Source organism: Pteropus vampyrus, unplaced genomic scaffold (genome assembly GCF_000151845.1).
Source record: "Pteropus vampyrus isolate Shadow unplaced genomic scaffold, Pvam_2.0 Scaffold134, whole genome shotgun sequence".
In the NCBI taxonomy this organism is placed as follows: Eukaryota; Metazoa; Chordata; class Mammalia; order Chiroptera; family Pteropodidae; genus Pteropus; species Pteropus vampyrus.
This window is the reverse complement of record NW_011888915.1, coordinates 391,126-406,977: the sequence shown is the minus strand read 5'-3', so window position 1 is coordinate 406,977 and position 15,852 is coordinate 391,126. Positions and strand designations below refer to the sequence as shown.

General features: G+C 39.6%; 1 protein-coding gene across 3 annotated transcripts in view; it reads left to right on the top strand.

Moving 5' to 3' along the window:
- Positions 1–1,438: 1,438 nt before the first annotated feature.
- DIAPH1 (diaphanous related formin 1) overlaps positions 1,439–15,852 on the top strand; it is a 90,841-nt gene continuing 76,427 nt past the window's right edge. Inside the window, exon 1 of one of the 3 annotated variants that reach the window (XM_011367422.2) lies at positions 1,439–1,674. In XM_011367422.2, coding sequence (XP_011365724.1) covers positions 1,558–1,674 — 117 coding nt within the window. In that variant the 5' untranslated portion in view covers positions 1,439–1,557. The remainder of the gene's footprint in view (positions 1,675–15,852) is intronic. The other 2 variants (XM_023534851.1, XM_011367423.2) reach the window with 2 other exon arrangements.

Here is a 15,852-nt window from a genome sequence, read left to right as displayed (position 1 = left end):
TAATTGTCTATGTGATGGACAATGCTATATACAGTAGACACAAACATGGACCCTTCCCTGAAGGAGTTTACAATCCAGTAAGGAGTGAAGTAAATGCTATAGCAGATGTAGGCAGTAGATGGGTTACTTTTTCATGCTTTGATCCTGTTTGTTTCCCAACACTCTTGCTTAGAAAGTAAGTAGCTTTTGAACTGTTTTGGACAAATTGAGTTTGAAATGTGGTCTGGACAGCTCTATGCAACTTTCCATCAGGCAATTAGAAAGTGGAACACAGGAGACGAAGGCCAGATTTAGGAGCCAGCCAGCTGGTCAGAGTCCCTGTAATCTGAATAGATTCAGGCCCTAGACTAAACACGGGGGGCTACAGAGCGAGTGAGTCACTGACTGCCCTCCAGGAACATGTATTTGAAATCTTGCCAGCTGTGGGCAAAATAATTCAGTCCATACTTTGAGGGGCCTACTGGGTATCACATATTTTTCACACAAAGAACAGATGTTGCTGAGAGAATGAATGAAATTACTAAGGGAGGAAGCGAACTAGTAGAGCAAGAAACACACTCTTAGAGAACACCTGTTCTTCTCACTCAGGTTTGGTTTATGTCAGTAGGGAATCCCGGGTAAACATAGAGCTTGGCAGTCAGACAAATCTGGGTTTAAATTTTTACCAATTACGTGTACTTGGGCAAGTCACTTCAAGTCTCAAAGTTCAAATTTTCTGTGTAAAATGGTGAGACTAGTGGAACTATGACGTGGCGTTATGAGGATACAGTGAGCAAATAAATACATGTAGAGTGTTTTATATAGTGCCTGGCATAGAGCAAATGCATTATGTATTGTGACTATTGTTTAGGCATGCATTGGCAATAACCGGTTTTTCTGTACTAAAAACAGATCTAGAAAGTAGTAGACCTGGGATTCAAAACTAGGTAGTGTAACTGCAGGGCCAATCAAGTTCCATTCTAGCACTTGTCTTGGACCAAGCTCTGTTCTTGGCACATAGCTTTCAATAAATGTTAGCTGTCACTTTTTAATTTAAATATTGCACACATAAAACTATTATCCTGGCATTACATTTTCTGCCAAGATAACAGTCTCTCATGTGAATTTTGGTTCAGATAATATCCTGGTCTGGGATTTGAGAGGGTCCAGGCTTTACAGCCACGTGGGCAGTGCATGAGAGTGGAAAGGCCAGAACTACTTTCACCGCCAGGGGGCGCTGTTCGCTGTTGCAGCCGCAGAGAGTTGCACCGCCCACTCGTCACCCCCCCACGTGGGTCCAAATGGTTAGGCCCGCTGGGCAGGTAGCGCGCTTCCGCGGCTTCCCTCCACCCCTCTCCCTTCCCCCATTGGTAGGGGCTGCGGGTCCGGGCGGAAGTGGGGCAGGCGGGCGGGAGCAAGGCGTCGCCGTTGTATATTCATGAGGCGCGCGCAGCCCGGCATGCTAATGAGGCGGGGCGCGGCGGCGGGGTAAGAAGCTGCTGGGCGGCGGCGGACGGCTTGGATCTGCCGGGTGAGAGCGGTGGAGGTGCGTGGTCAGTAGCCAGCGCGAACCTGGACATGGAGCCTCCTGGCGGGGGCCTGGGGCCCGGCCGTGGGACCCGGGACAAGAAGAAGGGCCGGAGCCCCGACGAGCTGCCTGCGGCGGGCGGTGACGGCGGCAAATCCAAGAAATTTGTGAGTGTCCTTCCCACCCCGTTTCCTCAGCCTGGCCCGGTAACAGCCCTTTGGACCCCGGAGATCTCCGCAGCCGGCCCCAGGGGTGCACGCCTGTCTCTAGGGAGCCGCCCCCGCGCCTCCCTTTCTCGTTTTGCTGGGTCCTGGGCTTCCACAGCCCAACATCCTACCCCTCCAGGACCTCGGGGAGCCCCGGAGTCCCATCCGGCTCTTGCCCCGGCAACCTTGGAGCTTCCTGCATCTCCCGCCCGCACGCTCTGCCCTTCGCCCCCATAGCCCCGGCAGGTCTCAGCCCCATCTCTTTTCTCTCAGCCCCACTTCCTTTCTTCTTTATTACCCAAACATGCCTTCTATTTCTTGGTTTTCTGTGGTTTTCTGAGTCCATTTTCTCCTGTTAGCCTCCTCCCCCCTTTTTTGGTATCTCCTTATTTGCTTCTCCTAAAGGTCACTTCCTTCCCCAAGATTGATCGCTTTCACCTGCTAACTTTCCTCCCTCCCAGTCCCCTCTTTGGGCCCTAAGCTCTGTGTCACCTGATAATCTTTTCTCTCGGGAATGTTACCTGACTTGGGCCCTACCTTCCCTCCTCCCTTGGACGTTTGTCCTTGAGATTGCCGGAATAGGTTCATGTCCAGGTCCTATGGTCACTGGGCATGACGATAATTTTCTTCCCAGTGTTTATCCAGAGAACTTGTCACTTTGCCCTGTTGCTTATCACTTTTCAGGGGGTTAGAACTTTTTTCATGATTATGCCCTTCTTGACCTAGGATGATGATAAACCTCCCCTATGGGGAGGAAGTTAGACTGCAAGTCCAAGAAGTTTGTGAGTAATTGAATTGCTTTCTTTACTTTTCCCATGATAACCATCTCCTCAACTCTTCTGCCACCTCCTGTGCCCCAAGGCTACTTGGCATCCGTTTTTCTACCTGTGGAAGAGTATAGCTTTCCTCAGGTGCCCATTACTTCCAATCGGAGTCTGAAGGAATATTGATATTCATGTAACCCTATCATATTTCATTACCTTCACCCACACTAAATCTTACTCCTCTCTCCAGAGAGCTATTTGTTTGCTTTTACTGTAAAAGCTTTGAAAGGTATAGGGTACTGTCCAAGAGAGGGAAAGGGTCTTGGATCCTAATAATCATCTGCTAGTTGTAACTGTAGTTATTTAGTTTTCTCTTCCAGGCAATTATGCCCCCAGCTCAGTATCTCTTTTCACTCGCCAAATGGCTTCTCTTTCCCCTTTCTTTCTCTTTCCTCTTATCCCCACCCCTCAGCATACTGACTCAATGCCACAAGTTTGGGAAGAAAACTGATAGTGATGGAATCAGGAAGAAAATGTTGCTTTGGGACTTAAAGGGTTTGAGATGTGGCGAGTATTAAACAGAATTAAAATAGTGATTCATCTCTTCCTACCTATTTCTAGCAAGGTAGGTGCTTCTGGACTGTCCAGTGACTTACAGGCTGTCAGAACTGTCTCTTTTTATTTGGGGAACATCTTTTTTCTCCAGAAATGTAGGGTTAATAGTAAAGATGACCCTTCCCTTATGGTGACTACAGCAACATTTCCCTATGTTTCTTCAGGGTAAGAATTACTCTCTAGATAGAGAGCTTTCCTTCTAAGATTTAAGTTCTAGGGCCCATATTCCTTCTATTTCTGTATCTTTTTGTTTTGCTCTTGTTTCCATGGGTGGTGTTTGACCTTTCTCACCCAAGTTCCAGTTATTCCTGCTGATTTATAGTGACCTTTGTGACTTGTTAATGTTTTTCAAGTCCCTAATAGAATTTTATATGTGTTTTTGTTTTATATAACACTTGCGTGCTTCCTGAATGTGTGAAATCTACTAAGTGCGTGGTGCTGAAAGGTGTGATACCTCAGGAAATAACTCCTTTTCACCTGTTTTTTGGAAAGTCCGGGAAGTCTTGCATATGCTGAGTGGATTTGGCTCAGAGTTGTTGGTATTTGCTTTAGAGAGGGTGGGGCTGAACCAAGTTCTCCTTTTCTTTCTGAGGTACTGGTCTTAACCCTTAACTTACTGAATTTTAAAAAACATATAGTGCAGGTAGGAAGGAGAATTGCATTAGCAGTTAGGGGATTGGAAAGTTTCCGGGAAAGCTGTGCTTCTTAACCTTTTTATTGCCAACTATAACATACCTCAAGGCATCAGAATATTGTCTCCTTCATTGCCCTTTTTATGAAAAATCTGTGGAAATGATAGACTAGGAGGAGCATTGCAATTCACTTCTCTTTGTGGGTGGGTGGAGTGGGCGAGATTGCTAGTGTGCTTTTGTTATCCAAGGCTTAGTTTTCTTGAACTACAGGCTAAAAGTGAACTCAGAGCTGTTTGCTTGCTCCACCTTTTCTACAGTGTGTGTCCTCTGGAACCCCATTAAGAGTGTACTTTATAAAACTTCACTGGTTTGTCTTCCGTGTGCAGGAAGGTTATTTGCATCCAAGGGGTTACTAATCCCTTTAGCTGCTACATACCTTTTTTGGCTTATGCAGGTTGTAAGTGCAGATCAACTGGTGAGGACACAGCTCACACTCACAAATTGCCTAAGATCTGCTCTTATTCTCTGAGGCATCTTGTGTGGAAAGGAGATGGAGTCTAAGTTGAAAAGTGGTTGGGCATCATCTTTTAAAAATATATGGTTGTGAGAAATGCTGACGTGTGTGGCTGGAGCCAGGCTGCCTGGTATTCCCCCTTGGTTCTTTATGAGTCTGTCTTCTCCTGGGCCATGAGCATATTCCTTCTCCAGCATTATTCTAGTTCCTTTTGGAAGTCCTGAAGATGAAGGAAAATAAATTCCAAATGAACAGAGTGTTTTCTGATTTTTCAGCAGTGATGGATGTGGGTGTCAAATAGACTGATTTCTGAAATATGTGTTAGGGGAATAAGTATAACCAGTATATTAGGAGACTATTCCTACATTGTGTAGACTCTGTGTCTTCTCATACATTCAAGAAATTGATCTGTTCTAAGAAAGGATATTGCTACCTGTTTCAGCTAGGAGCCTAACTTTGTAAAATACGAGTTTCAGTGTGGGATTAGAGAAAATAGAAGGTAGATAATTTTTAAAATCTTGTTTAATTTCGGATGCCTATGTTGAATTATTACCAGGTTGCAGTTTCATGCCCTTCTAAAAGCAAAATGATAGTGAAAGTATAAATGTTTAGTTGTAGATCCCTGTCCAAAATGACAGCAGTTAAAGGTGAAGGATGTCAGGCAGGATTTTAAACAGATATTAGAAAAGGTAGAGAATATAAAAGAAGTGGAGTTGTTTGTGCAGATTTCTGCTTCTCTTAAAGGAGGCATTACTTTTGGTACCAAAGTTCACAGAAAATGAAGGAGTATATAGAGAGCTTCATACAAGTCATTTTTTTTTTTCCTTTTTCAAAAGATGATAAACACAGGGATTACTTAGTTTGGAAAGAGGGAGGGAAGCCTACAGGAATGTTGTGGAGGTGCTTAAGATGACAGGATGATACCTTAAAAATTCTGCCCTTGCTGACTCGTCTTTAAAGACAGCTCAAGGATCCACTTGATAATGTTACATGTTTTTGTCTCAAAGGAAATCCTCCCTCACAGGAGGTAAAACTAAGAGAATGCCTCAGAATTAAAATCGCTGCCATGGGAGAGTTGGTAAACGTTAGAGTATTTTATAAAAAGAGTTGAAAATGTTATGACTTGTAAATTATGTTTATTATAAAAGCTAATTAGTAATAAGTGAGAAGTGATTTAACTTTGTCGATGGGCATATGGGTCAGAAGAGAGTAATTTTATTTCTTGTATGATAAAATAACCTTTTGCTATCCCCTGGGGCCCTCAGTGTATTTTATAAATGAATTGCCAAGTTATTCTTGGAGAGTTATATTTTCAGTGAAATGTAATAGAGGCTTAAAAAGTAAGCTTATGCCACATATGATTTAGAACAGGTTAAAATCATGTTTATTAACAAGAAATACTAGGTATGATATAAGGTTTGTATATGCAAATGGGTTTTCTCCCATTTTATGTCTCAGCTGAAATCATTCATGGTTACAAAAAGCATCCCCATTTGAAACAAACTTTGCGTTAAGTGTTTTTCTTTATTATGTCGAACCCCCTATTCCCAACCACTTTTGTTTGAAAGCTCTGGGAAAAAATTCACCTCTTACTAACCAGCAAAGTGGGTGTTTGCTCTTGGGGTTCAGTGAGACAAAGCCAACTCTCTCCCTGTGCCCAGCTGCCTGTCATCCCTCCCTCTTTGTTTTTAGTCCCTCCCTGCTTCTATAGGGGCTGGTTCAAGTTTCAGTGATTAGCCAGCCAGGCTTTTGAGGAATCAGGACAGTAAAAGCTGTCGATACTAAAATTTCTTAAAACCTCAAAGCTAAAATTGAAAAGTAAAGAATATTTTACCAGGAGCATATTTTACCCTTTTTTCAACCTGTCTTTTTTTTTTTTTAAACAGTTTTTAGAATCAAGTAATCCTTTTTAAGGAAGTAAAAGAATTACTGAAGAAAAAGACAAATATTGAGACCAGTATTTTAATGAATTTTACCACCAATTACTGGATAACTCTGGGTGAATCATTGTTCTTCCAACTCTGAGATTCTTACTTCCATTCATTGATTAAAGCTTGCTGTGAATGGCAGTCTTAAATTTTAGAGTTGGAAGGGACTTCAAATGTCATCGAGCCCAGACACCCACTCAGTGCAGCAGTCTTTACAGCTGTGGGTTGGAAGCATCAGGGGGCTAAGGAGTGAATGGAGGAAGAGAAGCACACGGTTTGGATTCTACATTTCCTTTAGTAAATTTCAGAATCTTGGAGTAGCTGGAGTTGTAGAAAGGGATTATATAGGAGAAACAGATACACTTCTAGAAGATATAAGACTGAGAGAGAAAGAATTGAAGAAACTGGCTCTCTGTTGCTTGACTCTGACAATTAAAGAGTGTCAATTTGTCCTTTAAATATTTGCTTAAATTTCTTTCCTCTGAGAGAGAGACAGAATAGATTAAGGGGACACAAAGGAGAATAAGCTTAATGGAACTGAATTAAGAGAAACACAGGGCATTCTTCTGTGGAAGCATTCTTATATAGAATAAGGGAAATTCCATCCTTGGTGGTGGTTATAAGTGGTCCTTAGGCAGTAGCTACTTTGGCATTTTGTTAGGGTAGCAGATACAGGTAGAGTTTATGGTGGCCTGGATTATTTTTCTGGAATTCTGATTCTGTGACTTTTTCCCTGTTTTAGGAATAGTACTGTGTGTAAGCACGGGATTTGTTTTCTTTTAAGATTTAACATTCTTTAAGGACCCAACAGAGGGTGGTTTAGAAACCTTTGCTCCTGAATGTCACAGAAAACCAAGGAGTAGACCTCAGTAGTGGACATATATTTCAGATATAGCTGCCCTTTTTTTTCTTTTCTTTTTTCTTTTTAGTGTTAGCTCTTCAGGATCAGATAAAAAATAATCCTCACTTCCCTTTTTTAAAAATTATCTGGGGTAGCTCACATTTTATTTAGGGGTCTTCACCTTTTTTTGTGCCACAGAGCCTTTGGACATCACCCCCCTCCCTTTTTTTATAGCTCTATTTACTGTAATTAACATACAGTAAACTGCATATATTTAGTGCTCAATTTGTGAAACCGTTACCACAGTCAAGATAATATATCCAGTACCCTCAAAAGTTTCCTCCTGCCGCTTTGTAATCCCTCCTTGTCCCTCCTTCCTGTGCCTCCATCCCTATGTAACCACTGATTTGCTTTTTGTAACTGTAGATTAGTTTGTATTTTTTAGAAGTTTATATAAATGGAGTCATACAATATAAACCCTTTTTCCTGGCTTCTTTCAGCATAGTATATGTTGTTACATTTATTAGTAGCTCATTCTTTTTTTTTTTTTTTGCCAAATAGTATTACATTGTATGGATTTACCATAATTTGTTTAATTTACCTGTTGGTAGGCATTTGGGTTGTTTCCAGGCTTTGCGTTTTTGTTTTTTGCTATGTACATTCGTATACAAGTTTTGGTCTGGACATATGCCTGTATTTCTCTTGTGAATACTGAGGAGTAGAATGACTAGGTCATATGGTAGGTCTGTATTTAACTTTTTAAAGAAATTTCCAAACTGTTTTCCAAAGTGGTTGTACCGTTTTACATTGATCAGTCTTAAATTTTAGCCATTTTGGTGGATATGTAGTTGTATCTCAGTGTGGCTTTAATTTGCATTTCCTTGTTGTTGTTTATCCCCTTTTTATGTGCTTATTTGCTATCTGTAAATTCCTTGAAGTGTTCAAAATTTTTGTCCATTTAACATTTTTATTATAGCCTAAATACCAGTCCTTTGTTGGATATAGGTTTTGAAAACATTTTCTTCTTCCTGTGACTTGCCTTTTCATTTTCTTAACAGTGTGAAAGGCGAAAGTTTTCAATTTTGATGAAGTCCAATTAATCTTTTTCCTTCTTGCTTTTTGTGTCATATTTCAAAAATCTTTGCTAAAATTAGTCACTAAGGTTTTCTCCTCCCTTTTATAAGTTTTATAGATTAGCTCAAATTCTCCTCTTTTCTACCGTGGATTTATGAGTTATATTCTATACGTTGTCTTTAGGATATAAATTTTCACTTGTAGGCAAGACAGAACATTTCTGATACTCTTTGGATTGGGGACCTTTGAGATCCCATTTGTCCTGGGATCATTTTCATCTTCTTATGTGGTATTAGAAACCTTTTGTTTGCCTGTACTCAGTGTGCTACAAGTTGTATAATCTCAGTCTATCTATAAATATTAATGAATGTTCAGCATCTTTATAGATAGGAAGATTGATTCATACCAGACTGGAACGACAGGGAGTAATAATAACAATAACAGTAATAATAGCAGTTGTTGCATACTGATTATAGCCCTAGCACTGTGCTAAAGAGCTTTAGATTCATTATCTCATTAATCTCTACATCAGCCTTATAAAATATAGGGCACTGTTGTTGTTCCTGTTTTATGGGTAATTAAACTGAAACTCAGATCAAGCAGCTTGCTTTAGGTCATAGAACTGGGATTCAAACCTAGGTCTAACTGACTAAAACAAAAAACCCATGTTCTTATTCACCACATTGTACAGACAGTTTACGTGTGTCCAGTTTTTGCACCTTCAGTATAAAAGAGTATTCAACTCTAGGAATTTCTTAGATAATTTTGGTATCTCTTTCGAGTCCTTTGACAACTGCAGTTTGTTAAAACTGAACTCTCCTTCAGTCTAATTGGTGGGAAAAAAGTATTGGGTCTAGATGTACAAAGTGCAGTGGCTAAATACCTAACTGCTTTTTGCATTAGTAATTTAGACTTTGAAACCATTGCAAGAATCTTAATTAAACCTTTCTTATCTTAGGCATGAAAAAGTAGCTGGAAAACCTATCTTTCCCCTGACTCATGAGTTATTAAAAAATTGTCTAAATTATTATTTTTTGAAATGTAACCTTGTCTCTTTTGTAAGTAGAACAGCTCTAACAGCATCACCTGTCAGGAATCTTAGTTGTTTAAATTGCTGAGAGCGGCAAATAGTGGTGACAGAGATGAGGAGAGGAGGAAGCTGTTGTTAGACTATCTCTTTAGTTATCTTTTCTATATTTTAGAATTGGCATATGGCATTCTTAAAGACCTCTCTTTGTGGCCCTGACACTTGACCATAAGAATTACAAATAGCTAATAACTCCAGGGTCTCTTCTGAGTCTGGGGACTGTAGAAGTTTGTTCTTTAGATCTGGCAGTTATTTGCCTGTGGTTAATAATTAAGACATTACTGCAGAGATTCAGGTACTTGGAACTAGGATTTTTCTGTATGAATAGTGGCAAAGAGTAGAAAATAGTTTCTCTTGTTTGTCCGAATCTACATGGATCTACTCTAGATCCACAAGGCTGAACATCAAAAAGTCATGTGGTTGTCCTGTCAGGTTCAGTCCTTGCTTTTTAAAAGATTATATTTTCAGCCAGGTCTAGAAGAGTGGGTAGGAAAAGTTCTAAAGCCATGAACATGTACTTTAAAAGCTGTAGAAATTCAGAGAAGTAAAAGAACTAAGTGGAAAGATTACTCAACTGAGAGTCAGAAGACCTAGGTTTCAGAATCTTAGAATGCTGGCAGTGAAAGGTTGCTAAAAAGCTTTTAATTCAAACCTTTTATTTTATAGATTAAGAAATGTGGGCCTAGAGATGTGATCTGCCCAAATTTTCAACTAGGTCTAAGACTGGAACCCCCATCTCCTACTCCCTCTGCAGTATTTCCACGTATTGCTGCTTAGTCTGACTTTGCTACTAATTAATGTGAACTCTCGGCAAGTCACTCCACTTTTCTTGTAAAATTAGAGAGTTAGCATGTATGATTTCAAAGGTCTATACTAATGTCCCAAATTCTATAAATGATCCAGAATATAATTGCGGGTAGTGCTCGTTAGCTTCATAGAAGATGAGAGATATGTCAGGTCTTGGAAGGAAATCCAAAGATTTGTAGGGAAGAGGAAGAGGGAAGGGATTTCATGGGATGGGGAGCAGTGCAAACAGAGGCTCAGGGGTATGAATGTGTGGCTGTAGCAAAGAGAAATGGTTGGGTTTGTAGAGATTATTTGAGTCCTGGGAAGGGTTTTTAGGTTCTCTTTCTGGACAAACCTGAAGAAAGCAGTACTGAAAATTAGCATTTTGTAACATGTCATGAGGAATGTTGGTGCATTTTTGGTCCTGTGAATACATCATGGTGACAGTAAATCAACATATCCAAGAATGAATGGATTAGTGTTAAGGTTCCAGCAAATCATTTCTATTACCTCGATGGAGTTTAGATAGTTCAGTTTGTTTGATTTCCGGTCCTTTTAAATATTAATACATCCCTCTGTTCAGACTGTCAGTGATTAGATTTCAAAAAATGTGTCTTTCTTCAGCTAGCCAAATTGTGGGCTCAAGTGGGAAGTGCCATTGTGTGAACAGTCCAAGCCTATCTTTGGGCCCTGTTGTTTCTTCTAAACATTCTATAGTATAGTGCAGTATAGGTTTTGAGTGCATGCTTATTTGAAGTGTTCTTTAGTCTTTCATGAATGCAAAAAAGTATAGAGGGAGGGAGGCAGAGAAAGAGAGAATGAATGAATGAATGAATGAATCTTTTTTTGGGAGGTCTTATCTCCCATCTAGCTTGTAAAGTGGTTAAGAGCAGTGGTGGTATTTAGCTCACGTTAGCAATATCCTTTTATGTATTTTAGTTTTAATGGAATCTTAGGATTATTTTCAAAGTTCTCAGTTTCTTTGGTCTGATGTGGGAGATTTGACAGCTTTGAAAACATTAGTAGTCCTCTCAAAAGGTAGCTATGAGGCAGAGAGAATCACTAATGTAACTATATCCGGCCAGAAGAACTCTGTTGAGAAAAAATTATTATTTCTCTTTAGAGATAATATCTTATAGTTTTGTCTTGTGTCTAATGAAGGAACTTGTCTATAGGATTAAAAATCTCTGCATTAATTTCTGCAGTACATGGCTGCTATTATCATTATGAATGAGAACAGTATTTGACCCAGTGCTCTAGGGATTGTTAACATACATTTAAAGTGAATGATTGCTAAGTCTCCATGGTATTTGAATCTATTAGTATCACAATCTTACATGACAACAGAGAGGTTTACATAGAATGTTAAATAAAGAAGACAAGGATGAGTCTTTACATCCTCAGGAGTTCTCTGGATCTCCACAAAAAAATTCTAGTAGCAGTAGGAGTGCCCTATTTTTTTCTTGAACCGGTAGCCATAGAGTCCCTTCAATTCTTTCATTTGGTCATAGAAACAAAGTAATTTTGGACTCTTCTAAAATTATTTCATCATGCTTACATGGGGTCTACGGAGACATTTTTAGCTTTGTTGGTTTTTATGAAAGATGTGTGTCAGGCATAGAGGTTTCTAGTGATTTCTTGATTGTTATATTTTAAAAAGATGAGAGTTGGCTTTAGTTGGCAGCTCTTTGTATCCGCCAGGGCTTGTTCGTTTTACTTCTAGGTCCACGGGTGACGTCTGTTTCCTGTGATTGAAACCACAAGAAGAAGTGGTGAGAAGCCGCTGTAGGATATGCGCTATCGGACAAGCAGCAGGCATTGGGCTGCCTTCAGAAAGAGCAGCAGTAGCTAAGCACAGTGTTCAGGGGCCTTTGAAGAGACCCCAGAAATGATATGACCCAGCTTCCTCTTAAAATGAGTAGAACACTGAAGCCTAGAGGTGTTAAGTTGCTCAAGATCATGTAATTAGGTGATCTAGCTTTTAGACTCCACTAACTATTCATTATTCTTTCTCACATTGCGTTGTCACCCCTAAATTTTGTAACTGTGCCCTGCCAGAGTGTTTACTTAAACAGAGCGCTGCTGGAGAAGAATAAATACTGGTGAGCATTTTGAATATGGGAATTGGATGATGTTGCTCTGCTTTTAGAAGCTGTGCTAATAATTTTTTATGCTTTTGTTTTTTCAGAAGAGACATATACATTTTCAAAATAAGAATATCTAAGAATGACAAATTTCTATTTTTCTTCTTAATTTTACATAGTATTTGAATATTCTAGTCATCACTATGCACAGATATTTTTACAATATTACAATTACGGTTTACACACTTTCTGCTTTTAAAACAGTGTATTATAAACATTTCCAGCTTTCTAATCTTTGCAAGTTGCTACTTTTATTTGAAATGGAAATGTAATTTTTATTAGAAAAGTGATCACATTTTTCCAAGGAAACCTAAATGTATATAAAAATAGAGTAAAACAATCTCCTACCTTGTTTTCCAGAAATTATAGTTATATTTAAATATAACCAAAGACAAAAATATATGATACATGGAAGTCTCTCTCGAGCCTAAGTACTTTCGCATGAAATTTTGTATATGTTTGTGTAATATATATAGTTCCACACAGTACAGTTGCTAGAAGTATCAGAAGGACTTTATTTTAACTCTTGTTTATATTTCTGGTATTGATGGAGGAGTAATGATACTTCACCCCATGTTCCCCTTTCTTCCCAGATTTTCTCAAAATAAAATCTTATTCTAGATTTGTAAAAGGCCAGAAAATGTTTACTATGGTTTCATAAGATCAAGTCTGGCTTTTTGAGTAGTAGTGTAATTTTTGGATCAGTTAAGTTATTATCAGTAGGCCGTGATTATTTCTGGGTATTCAGGAATGATGTGAGGATAGAAAAAAAGAGATGTGATCATCATTTAGAAATGAAGGGCTTGAGAGTGGGATTTAAAACAAGGTGGCCTCCTACTTGGTGCCTGTATGTAGAAGCAGTATCAGCTGCAGGAACTTCCTGTCTACCAGGCCTTGGGTGTGTCAGACACGTGCCCTACTCTTGAGGAAGAGTAGATGTCCTGGTACTCACATCAGAACATGGGAGGAGAAGATGGTTGCTACGGCGATTGAGAAACAGTATTCCTGAGTCACTGTCTCCAAATGAATGGACAACACCCCTTTTTTAAAGGAGTAATCACAGTGTTTTCTCTAAGCTGCAGGCAGTAAAGAGAGAGGCCTAGTAAGCAAGTAAAGAACAAGTATCAGTATTTGGAGCTTGAGAAATTTGTTGAAACTTTGGTAAAATAGGTTAGCATTAGTTATTTTCTGTGTATTTATTCTAAAGGTTTCTCAGAACCTTAGGGTGTTTGAAAGGGAGGAAGCTTTGCTGACTGTTCTTTCGCCAAGTGACAGAATGTGTGTGCACCTCCTTCCTGACAGCAAAAGAGATGGGCATGTCTGCCACACCTTATGATACTTGATAGGAAACTAGGACTTCCAGAACCTGAGCACTTTCTCTTTTGGTAGCTTGTTTTCCCAACCCACAAGTGCTTCATAGTGCAATGCACTGGCAGTTTGTTTGGATGGACTGGTAGGAGGAATGCAATGTTCCCAGTCTGGTTTCCACCTGTTCTGCTGAGCTGGAATAGTGAAACTTGAGTGGACTTTCCTTCTTGCCTCTAGGCTATCAGCTATCTAGGAGGCAGGCTGTGCCAGTCCCAGGGCTTCAAGATGTAGGCAAAAAGTTCCCCTAAGAGGCTTGCCTTCTTCGACTAATAGAAGATTATTAGAACATATGTCAGATTGAATTCTAATATTCAGATAGTTTCCCCTCATTTTAATTACAGTCAGGAAATGTGGTTTATTGGAAAACAGACTCTCATCATCAGTTTTAGACAGTTGTCAGAGAAATTGAGTTTGTTGCATTTAATTTGTAAGTAAATTGTTTCAAGTTCATAGGTAACTTATTGAAGCATGAAATGGATTAGTTACCTAATGCTCTTTACAAGGCATTCCTAACTTGTGCTTGACATGTGTCACTGCCTGGAATCTTTCAGGGCTCCCTGGGTGATTCTGAAAGGCAGGGGTATATTGAAAGAACTCTTTTAATTGGGAATAGAAGATCTTAGATTGTACTGTTCCCTTCATTGTCTCTTGTATGAATTCTAATGGGTTTAACTCTCCAATACTGAGTTTAGCAATGGGGTTGCCAAGGCATGTGGAACTAAATGGATGAGCTGCTAGAGTCTTACTTATTCTTTTAGTGCTTTTTCCTTTGTGATCATGGAGAACATGGGTGTGCTATCTCCATTTCTGGGGACCACTAGATAATCTCCAGTTTTCTTTGCCTTAAACACATTTAACTTTATAATGTTCAATTAGCTTTATAGTTCATACTTTTCAATTCCTGGTCATTTTGTGCTTCTCTTAGAATTCATTTCCTCTGGCATACTCCTTTTCTTTTTTGAAGGGGCTGCTTCAGTTCTACACAACTCCCGTTTAGGCTCTTGGCACCAATTAGTAGCGATGTCAGAATCTATTTTGTTGCTCTGTAAATCAGCGGTCCCTAGCCTTTTTGGCACCAGGGACCAGTGCTCCTATCAGAAGCTAATAATGCCTGATGATCTGAGGCAGAGCTGAGGCGGTGATGCTAGCCCTGGAGAATGGCTGCAAATACAGATGAAACTTCCCTGCTCCCCTGCCGCTCACCTCCTGCCACAGACCAGTACCAGTCCACGGCCCGGGTGTTGGGGATCCTTGCTATAAATGGTAAATGAGATATTGACTTATTCAATGCCATACTTGGGCCATTCCTTGAAAATGGAAGAGAACGTTCTCTACATTTGAAGATACCCATTATATCCTTCTCTTTAGTTCTAATTGATTTCTGTGTAAGGAGTGGGAATTAAAGGGAGACCAGCAAGTTTCATTAGTTCCATCCTCATATATTATTTACCTTTTACAAAGCACTTTGCAAACCAAAGTGCTTTAAATCCATTTTATTATTTATTCTTCACACTAGTCCTATGAGACAACATAGTCTAAAGATAGGAAGACTGTAACTGTGGTAGATGAAAAGAAAAGCTTACCCTGCCTTTACTATCTTTTAGTGGAAATGTGACATGTTCTGTGGCAAAGCTAGAATAGGATTCATTGGTGATTGAATTCAAATCCATGTTATGACCTCTGTTGCCTCACTATTCTAAGGAACTGAATGTCCATCCTGTGATAGAATAAATAAGTGAGTCAGAGCCAGACCCTGCTCTCTGTTCTGTATGGTTCCGAATGACAGATACCTTACCTGATGCTTCCTAGGTAGGTAGATTAGGATCAGAAAGAAAATTGGTTTTGGTTGCAGTGACACTTCCCATTTTAACTAGTATCTTTACTGAACGTTTATTGCTTTTCAGGGGAGATGGAAGACTCCCTAGGTGACATGTGTCCCCTAATTGAATATTTTCCCCAAATACAACTAACAAATATGTTGTGGGTTGGCATATGGGCTGAAGTACCCATCAGGGCAGACATTCATAGGGCAAGATATTACTCTTGAAGGTTTGGTCTGATAGCTTAGTGAGCTGTCTATGTCAGTCATACTGTACTGTCATAAACCCTGACTTGACACTTTTCCTCAGTTTGCTCAATTTGAATAAAGTAATGAGTGAATCGTGCTTAGGATGATGCTCTTAAGTCTATAGTGATGTTAACTTTAAAAATATTAAATATTGGGCACATCAAGTGAACAAGACATGGTTCCTGCCCCCAGTCAACTTGCAGTCTGGTCCACAGAAAGTTACAAAAATGTCTGAAGAAGGATCTGATATAAAATATTTAGAGCCTGGCTTGGGTAAGGGCTTTAGTTCGTTTTGCGAAATGATTGATTTTGGCTAAG